This window comes from Eupeodes corollae, chromosome 1 (genome assembly GCF_945859685.1).
Source record: "Eupeodes corollae chromosome 1, idEupCoro1.1, whole genome shotgun sequence".
Lineage (NCBI taxonomy): Eukaryota > Metazoa > Arthropoda > Insecta > Diptera > Syrphidae > Eupeodes > Eupeodes corollae.
The window spans coordinates 2,544,756-2,554,383 of NC_079147.1; the positions used below are offsets into that span (position 1 = coordinate 2,544,756).

General features: G+C 32.7%; 1 protein-coding gene across 1 annotated transcript; it reads right to left on the bottom strand.

Moving 5' to 3' along the window:
* Positions 1–4,274: 4,274 nt before the first annotated feature.
* Positions 4,275–9,628, bottom strand: LOC129942254 (uncharacterized). The gene is made up of 3 exons (XM_056051112.1): positions 9,348–9,628; positions 9,052–9,232; positions 4,275–4,998 (listed from the first exon to the last, which is right to left on the bottom strand). The coding sequence occupies exons 1-3, from the start codon at positions 9,493–9,495 to the stop codon at positions 4,386–4,388; spliced, it is 942 nt and encodes a 313-aa protein (XP_055907087.1). The 5' UTR covers positions 9,496–9,628; the 3' UTR covers positions 4,275–4,385.

Consider the following 9,628-nt stretch of genomic DNA (forward strand, 5'->3'; position numbering starts at 1 on the left):
GCGTTGGACTCTGCTGAGTTTGTCGTAGTATGTGACTTTCTCCAGTGCAGTCCACCATACTGCAACCCCGTTGAAAATTGCCTGCGCAATGTCAATAAAATGGAACGGCTAAAAAACACAAAAATTGAGTCTGTTACATAGATAACATGGAGTCTTTTTAACAATCAATTTGAAAAGTAAAATACAAAAACAATATATGAGGAAAGCTACCAGATGATAAGCTTGAAAAGAGACATGATCGAACCTACGTAGGTTAAACACAAACCGAGCTATTGCATTAAATGCACTTTTTCTATGTGAGCTGGTTGAGAATCAAGATTAGCAAACAGCTCACACCCGTATGTTATTATAGGTAGGACAAGTGCTTTTACCAGCTTTAATTTAATAAGGGTAGGTAGTAAGGATTTATTAGCAGATAGTCCTCTAAGTGAAGCATATGTCTTTGACACAACTGTATCGACATATGGTTATTCAAGTTAACCTGTTGTTAAAGACCAAACCTACATTTCTAGCAACATATTCAATAATACAATTATTTAAAATAACTGGAGGAAGATTATCTGCGTTTGGTTTGTTTATTGAAATTGCAAGAGCTTCCGTTTTTTCAGGATTGAGTTTAAGTCCGTTCAGTGTCGACCAATCATATATTGCCTGTAAATCAGTGTTCATTATAGATATTGCATCCTTAAGCATCATCTCAGGAAAACTAATATATAATTGGACATCATCTACATAGATATGAAACTGACAGTAAGACAAAACAGAGGGCAGATCATTAATGAAAAATGAAAACAGTAAAGGTCCAAGGATTGATCCTTGGTGATGGTGATGAGTTCCTCCCCGGTAATTCAAATGTACACAAGATAGCAAATAAGGTGCATCAATTTCACCTTTAATGAGTTGAAGTAAAATACGATGTTCATAGGGAGGCAGATTATAGGGATCTTCCCAAGGAAGACCTTTTAGAACAAAGCGAATGAAATTATGTTGAATTGATTCAATACGTTTTCTATGAATTTCGTAATAGGGAGTCCATACCTGCGAAGCATATTAAAGATGAGGACGAACATGGCAATTATACAAAGAAAGGGTAACATAGGGATTATTGAACTCCTTTGCCCAGCGTTTTATAAAACCAAGCATAAAACTTGCCTTATTAACAATAAAATTGATGTGATGTGTAAACTCTAAGTTGGAACAGAAATGTACACCTAAATCTTTAAATGTGGAGACACGACAGAGTTTTTGCTGTGATATACAGTAGTCAAATCAGTTACTGATTAGTTTGTTAGTGAAAGTTATAGTCTGGCATTTTTAAGGGTTGAGTAAAAGGCTATTTTTCTCACACCAAAATGTGAAACTATCAATGTCGGCTTGTAAAAGAATACGATCATGGGTGGACTTAAATATTTTGAAAATCTTCATATCGTCAGCAAAAATGAGAAGTTCGCATGAGCGTAGACATGACGATACATCGTTAATATGCAGGATGAACAGAAAATGGCCAAGATGGCTTCCCTGGGAAACATTAGATTGAGCAACAAAAGGTTCAGAATGACAATTTCTAAATTTTACCTCGTAGGATCTGTTTTCAAGGTATGACTTAATCCAAGCTAAGAAAAATGGTGGAAAACCAAGAGCGTTAAGTTTAAATAAAATAATTCCGTGGCTAAGTTGGTCAAAAGCTTTAGAAAAGTCAGTGTATACACTATACACAGTCAACTTCATAACCTTGTTCTAAAGCGTTTTGTTGCTCTTCTTTATTATTGGAACAACTTGTTGCTTATTTAAAAGAAAAACAAAGAATCAATTTAAATTTGTCAGTTTCGAATTATTTTTATTTAAAGTAGAAATTTTATGAGAAACTACAAATTTCTTTTAATATTATTTCGCAATTCTCTCGATGACTGCTGAAATACGTTTGTCTGGAATTTGAATTTTTGGATTCTTCTTGTTTTTTTGCGGTTGATATTGGTGTGGCTTGGATTTTGTATCTTAAGTTTGGTATTGGTATGACATTGAAGTTTGTATCTTGAAAGTTGGCAGCCGAAGATATAAGTGACAGTGATGCCACTGCCACTAGCACGTTTGAACATATGTTTGAGAATGTGAGGAGATTAATAACGGTTGTTTTTTTTCACAAAACCATATTGCTGTTCGCAAATGATATGTTTACTAAAGTATGCTACGCTTTAACAGACAACTTGTTCAAATACTTTAGGAATGCAAGAAAGCTTTGCAATGGACCTGTAGTTGCTTATATCCGACTTGTTACCTTTCTTGAAAATTGGTGTTAGAAATGACTTCTTCCATATACTGGGAAATTTGCATGTTTTTAGAGAAAGACTGAATAAAAACGTAAGGGGTTCAACTAAAGCATTACTACACTATTTTAGTACTATCGGGGGAATACCATTAAGACCGTCTGAGCAATCATCATTCAACGCAGATAAAAGATCAAGGACCGTACTCTGTAGCACAGGTATGTATGACTACAGATAATTTGCGAAAAAGTGTGAAGATTATGAAAATATACTTCATCAACTTCTTGAGGGCTATATTAACAAATGACTCACGGAAATTCGTTGCGAAAGCGTTACAGATATCAAAAGTTTTACCCAACGAAAGGTTCTTGTAAGTGAAGTTAATTGGAAAGCCATCTGATTTTTTTTCTTTGAGTTTACAAAATTCCAAATTTTTTTAGGATTTTCTTTCAAAGAGGTGCCCATATCAGTAACATAACAAGCATATAACAAATTAGAAAGAGATTTAAATTGGTTAAAGAGTTGAAATTGGATGTCAGGGCACCTTGTTTTTTTATTTTGTAATGTTTTATTGAATAAAAACCTTTTTACATTTTTAATATTAATTTTAATATTAATTTTATTAATTATTTATTTAATACAGCACCCTAGGTAGCGTTCAAGAGTTAACAGGGAAGAACGAGGACATTCTACAATTACTGGACACGGCTTGCGTACGATTTACGATTGGTCAACTATGAGTAAATAAGTTTTATAGTTGTGTCAGAGAAGCTTAATAGGGTCGTCAATTTATCACAGAGAAGATTATGGTTTACACAGTCAATTGCCTTTGAAAAGTCAAGTACGGTTATCACAGTTGTAAATTTATTGTCTCAAGCATGCCTTTTTTCATCAGATATGACAACTATGTCCTGACCGAAATCCAGATTGCAAAGGATTCAATAATTGCTTGTCTTTGATATAATATTTTTTCTGGTTACTTATTAGACTCTCAAAAAGATTAATTCTTCTTTCCTTGTTTTAGGATGGGGATATTTTTCGACGTTTTCCATAAAATGGGATATATAGATGTCATTATAATGGTGTTGAATATGCGTTATGAGGGGAAGTAGGAAAGGTAGGAGGATATTTTCATAGTTTAACTATTTAAGAATATGTCTACGAGAGGATTTTCCCAAATTCAAATTATTTTCGGAAAAATAAGTATTTTTCTGAGCAGCCATCCAAATCGGTTGGGCTGCAACTAATAGAACAAAAGACATAATGGGGTACTTTAAACGCGTTTTTCTCAGAATCTGATACCCACGATTTTTCAGGTTCTGCCATACCGATTTACTTGAAATTTTAAGAGAGTCTTCTTTAGGGACTTGTCTACGTCCGGAACTACGGCCATCCCCAAATTTTCGAAGAATGTTCAAAAGAGTGGTAAATTTTTAAATTTTTTTAGGCAGTCGCCATTTTGAAAAAAAAAAAAATGTTTGTAACTTTTCCGTAGTTCCAGACATTGCGACATTATTGTAGATCAATAATATTTTTAAGTTTTTGATTTCAGATTTCTATAGGAGAGTTAAAATCGTGGGTATGGTCACGCACCAAATTTTTGAGACGCACCACTCCATCAGCTGATAACTAACGGAATTTTGATAGTTTTTACTTTTTTATTTTTTTTTTTGTATGCTTCTAATGTGAATAAATAATGTATAAAAAAATTGATTTTAAAATTGTTGCTTGCTTTTTCCTACAGCACTTCAAAAATTACCTAAAATTCATGTCTCTAGACCAGAATACCCCCTAAACTTATTATTATAAAATTTGTATTTCGCAATTTTGATCAAATTCGTTACAGAATTATACGTAACCGTTTATGAGACATCTCTAGCCTTAATAGCATTAAGTATATCTGCAGAGAGCCATTCGAAACTTACAAAACAAATCTTCATTTTTATTTCTTCCCAACCTCTTCATCCTTAGAGGGCAGATATCGATTTAACTGAGCTTACAGAATAACATTAAATACAATACATACATATTTATTTTCTTTTTCAAAAATGATTTTAAAGGTAAGTTTTATACAAACGTTTTTTGTTTTTTATTTATTTAAGTTTAATCTTCTTAATCAAATTAAGAATCTCTTCTCTTTTTCCTTGCAACCTCTTCTTCACTTTCAGATCCCGAATCACTGCCACTGCTCGATGTTGCTGCAGACTTTCGCTTTATCGCCTTAGATTTCTTCAATTTCTCGACGTAACTTTTTACTTTGTCCGGTTGTGGACTGTAGGCCCAGTGAATCATTTCCAAATGAATTTCTGTTGGCTCACCGGATTCATTGAAGAGCTTTGCGTCTTCTTCTTTAAGCTTTTCACTTAATGTCTTTAAGTTTTTATTTCTAATAATATCCCATGATGTGGATTCATCATCTTTTGGATACATTGTTCGTAAATGCTTGTAATTACCTTTGGCCTTTGAACCACCATATGCACATAGAAATTCAGTCACTAAATTATCCTTAGGACCTGGGAGATTCTCAATTACAGAATAGGCCAGATATGCTTTGTTTTCACGCATCATATTTTCTTTGTCGAACTTTTCTAGAAAATCTTCAAGTACCTGTACGCCTTCTTGAATGCATTTGACTTTCTCTTCATTTTTAGTACCGGAAAGCACACGTTTTGAACTACCAATTAGTCCTTTGATAGCCAACTTTTGATAATCTGGATCACGGCCCTCTAGAATTCTGTAAGAAAAATTATACAGTTAGTTATCACAAAAATTGACGTACAATAATTATTTAAATTAATTTGCTTATAAGTTAAATTATTTAAAGTTAGTGTAAGTCTAAAGGGATTATCCTCACTGAAATTCTTCAAAAGAACTAATTCAGAGGACATATCATAACATGAGCAATCGCATCCAATTCCTTAGGGGATGGGGGCATTTTCACAATACTTCTATCTCAAAGTCATTAATTCAGTATTTACTTGAGTGAGGGAAAATAGGAATCTTTAAAATTGGAGAACAGAACCTTTGTTGTAGAATTATCCTGAAGTTTTGCATTTGGCCGAAAGGCATAATCATTTCCAAAAGTTCAAGAACGTTTTATGTTACGTTATTGCGAGTGGTATGAAAGCGCATATACGCTCAGAGTGAACCATAGTTGCTGGGTTGACGTTTCTAGATAGAAAAGAATTTGCTGTCAAAGATCTTTGCGAAGTTCGAAGCCTATTTTTAATTTTAAAATTAATTGTATGTTATACTTAATTCTCTGGTATAGATCTTTCTAAATTTAAATATTTTTCCAACGAGCCTAACAAATTAAAATAAATAAATTGGGTGGCGCAACAGTCCGCCTGAGAACTAGGGCCCAGTGACTGACAACTCTCAACCATTCCTATGTGCGAGTACTGTTGTCAGCGATGGAAGGAACCTAACAAATTAGTAATCCATAAAATCGATTCAGTCGTTCTTGAGGTATTCATACTCGTACATATATGAACAGCCCTTTTCTGCTATTCTTGTGGTATATTCGATTCCCTTTTACACTGGCTGCGTTTAATCTCAGACAGATAGGGTATTCGGATACCTTTTGGTTAGTGTTCAACGTGTAAAATAACAGCTGATCAAAAACAGCTCAGATGTAACAAAAGGAATCTGAAGGTATCCAAGAATTTCTGGGGTATGTAGTTATCTGACAGAACAGCTGATTCAACATATGGTTAAATTTCAAGAAACTTTAAAATTGATTTTAGTTTTTTTTTTATTTGTTGGTTAACAAAAAGATACAAAAATGTTAGTTGAAGATGAATTTGAGGATGTTCTGCACATAATATACGATTAAGAAGCTTTTGGCCGCCGAATTAAAGAAGGAAGTGATTATGATTTATTTTTTAAAATTCCAAATTTAATTATTTTATCCCCGTTTTGTAAATGACCAAATTGCTACGTCTTACCCCCAGTCTAGTGTCCTGTTTTCCATTCCATTCTGAAGTTGAAGAACCTCATCTTGTTCCAGAGGTAGAACAAAATACAGATAAATATAATCTTGAGGAAATAAATAAATCAAACCTTTTTTATTTTTATGTTTTAAAGCAGGCACAGGCGGACAGCTTGTGGTCGCTGAAAGGAAAGGTAAATTATTCCTTCAGATGATTCAAAACCCCAAAGAAGAACCACTCTATTCCCTTTTTTTAAGGTTGGAAACATAAATCCATTCTGCACTTCTTGAAGGAGTGCAGAAAAAGAAGGGACCAGCTCTGAGACCCAAAAGCCCGGCAAAGAACAATTTTTCAAGAAATTGCAAAAGTTTTTAAAGAATCGGGCCAATTTTTTAAGAGAAGGAATTAAAAATAAAATTAAAAAATATGAATTATCCATTAAATGTTTTATCTTGCAACAATTTTGACTTCAAAGCTTAAATGTTTCTCTGCTTTTTGTGGACAAAAGTTGTTTTTATTTTTTGACAGCTATCTCAATACAGCTATCCAACTCGTTCAACAATTTATCTAATAATCCACCTATCCAAGATACCCTATCCAACACGAGATTAAACGCAGCCACTGCCTTTGCATTCTGCTATCCATCGGGTGAACTACATTATCCCAAACCAATTTGACAATCACGCAAACAGCTGTCCATGTGACAATCTTGAGCATGTTGGATAAATTGTTTTGATTCATAAAAAAAATGTATTTAATCAACAGAATAAATTGTTTAATTTGTGTAATTTTAAGAAATGGACAGTGTTTTACTTTTTATTCCAATTTTAAGCAGAGGAATAAAAGAATCCTAAAAAGGAGAGTTTCGGAGAAATGTTAGAACAATTGTTCCTTATTTGTCGTTCTTCCCCAAAAAATTTTAATAATTTTTTATTTATAAAACCAATATTTTCAATCAAGCAATAAATTAGTTTTTACTTACATTTTGCTAACAACAATTAACAAACCAGACATCAAATGAATAAATCCGTTAAATGTCGTATGCAGATTTGAATTGTATAGAATTAATGTGAAAGTTATTAATTATAAAAGAAAAATTTAACCGAAAAGATAAATAAATTAGCGGTGAATAAAATTTAGTTTTGGAAAAGCTTGCTAAACAAACTTTTACTGCATTTATCTCTAATGTTAAGATCTCATGGCAGCTTTTTTACACAACAGCATAAACAGGTATTCCACCGAACTTACTATAAATGTAAATGACGATCATCATCATCGAAACTGTTGCATGACCTAATCATCCTACAATCTATATGTCTAAGAACCTAACACTCAAGAGATCGTATAAATCCAATTATTAATTCAATATTATAAAGTTTGTATGTAGGCATTGTCACCTGAATATAAATAAGAATACAAATATGCGTAAACTACAAAACAAACATAAATCTTCCCAATTCTATTTTGGGAAGGTCACACCAAGACCGTAGCTGCAAGGGGACAACAGGCCCCTCAAAAGTCTGAATGATACTTTTTGTAAGTCGAGGTGTTGGGATTTAAGGGACTTCAAAAAATATGCAATCCAAAATTAAAGTCTTTAAATAAATTTAACTAATTGTTTATAAAAATAGTTCTTTAAAGAAAACAGTTGAATGATTTTTCTTAAAATGTTACCACCTATCAAAACCCGGTTCTTTGTATTTAGAATATAATTATTTTTAAAGCAATATCATTTTTATCTTATAACTCGAGTTGACAAATATTTTTTCAGGTTTTCTAATTTATAAAAAAACGTAAGTTGCACTATTTAAAAACAAATTGTGTATGGCTTGGTTTAACAAATTTCTTACTTTAACTATTAACGGATCTTTCTAATAGTCCTTTCTGCTCATAATGAAAATATTTAAAGTTTCAAGTCGTTATATAGAACGAAAAGACGCTCTTATGTTGTCCACGCGTACATTCAAAGATCTCTTTAAAAATCATGGATTTTGATTCTAGTGACTTACTCGTAAGTGTCTAAAAATATCAAAATTTGTATTATAAAGATTCATTACAATAACTTTCTATGCGAAATCAAAAAATGCCACATATCATTCATACCTTTAAATAGAGCGTCCATAAACCTTTTTAATACCGTAAAGTGAAATAACACAAAAGTATACAATTTTGAAAAACAGGTGTTTATGGAGTTATTTAGTAGATTTAAAAATTTAGATGTGCTATTTCTGTTCAAAGATCAAATTATGTTTTCGCTTTCAACATGCATATATATATTAAAACTTTCCAAACCTATTATTTTGAAATAACTAAAATAGATTATTGCTGTAAAAAGGGGGAAATAGACTTTAATCGTACATAAAGATACAGAACCGAACGATAACGAATATGTATAAGACATTGCAGAAGCTTATTCATTAAAACGCCGCGCCGATATAAAAATAATTGTTTAAGGCTCAAATGAATAAGAAATTAATTGTATACAATAATTTTAGCTACGGCCTTGGCTCAATCAAATAGTACAAACAATGAATACGTCACACCAAAACAAAATACTCACGAGTTTTTGTTTGGTTTCAAAATAATTACTGACCGGGGAATGACTTAATCGTCCGTCGCTGCTGCCGCCGCAACCGTTGCCGCGAGCTTTCTTTCTCCCTAAATACACAAATAAAATACCGAATAGGTTTTTCGGTGGGCAGATAGAAAAGCAATCGCACAATAATCAAATACCTAATAGCCAAATTAATTTATTTATATAAATGAGAATGCATTCCAGAGCATTCGTATATATTTATACATACGAGTACCTATAAAAGTGAGAATAAAACTTCAAATTTATGATCGTTACTTACTTCAAAGTCTTTTCAGCAGCTTCCTTGTCTTTAAATCCTAAACCCGGAACTGTGTCCACTTTGTCGGAGTTATCGGTTTTGGCATTCTTATTAGCCGCGCCTCCGCCATTTTCTTCCAGCCATTTGTCAAATACCGCGATGGCTTCATTTATATTTTTAACTTTTTCCTCAGCTTTTGTCACTGCGGAACGAAATAAAATAGTGTCATCATCACATCGCACACACAATAGCTAGATTTTGTTGTTGTTTTTTGTTTTCCTTTAAAAATAAATAATAAGGTATATTGGGAAACATACTTGAAAGAACTCGTTTGGCTCTACCAAGGAGACCACGCACTGTCAACTTTCGGTACTGCATTTCATGCTCTTCGAGTAATTTGAGGGTTTCTTCTGCCTTCTCCTTATCCTTGAAGCCGAATTTTGATTCACCATTTGATTCCGACATGTTGGATTACGACTTACGAGTACGTTTTTTTTTATTTTTGAATTTTTAAATTTTTAAATCTTACAACAGATTTACTTTGAAAACTTCTTTTAACGATCTGATCTGACCTGCTTCAGAGATGAAACTAAATTTT

What these genes read in the sequence shown, in the direction of transcription:
- LOC129942254 (XM_056051112.1), bottom strand. Translation starts at nt 9,495, where the DNA reads ATGTCGGAATCAAATGGTGAATCAAAATTCGGCTTCAAGGATAAGGAG. An exon ending in AGCCAAACGAGTTCTTTCAA is followed by an intron (nt 9,233 to 9,347) that starts GTATGTTTCCCA and finishes TTCGTTCCGCAG; the next exon opens with TGACAAAAGCTGAGGAAAAA. An exon ending in GCTGCTGAAAAGACTTTGAA is followed by an intron (nt 4,999 to 9,051) that starts GTAAGTAACGAT and finishes TTTTTCTTACAG; the next exon opens with AATTCTAGAGGGCCGTGATC.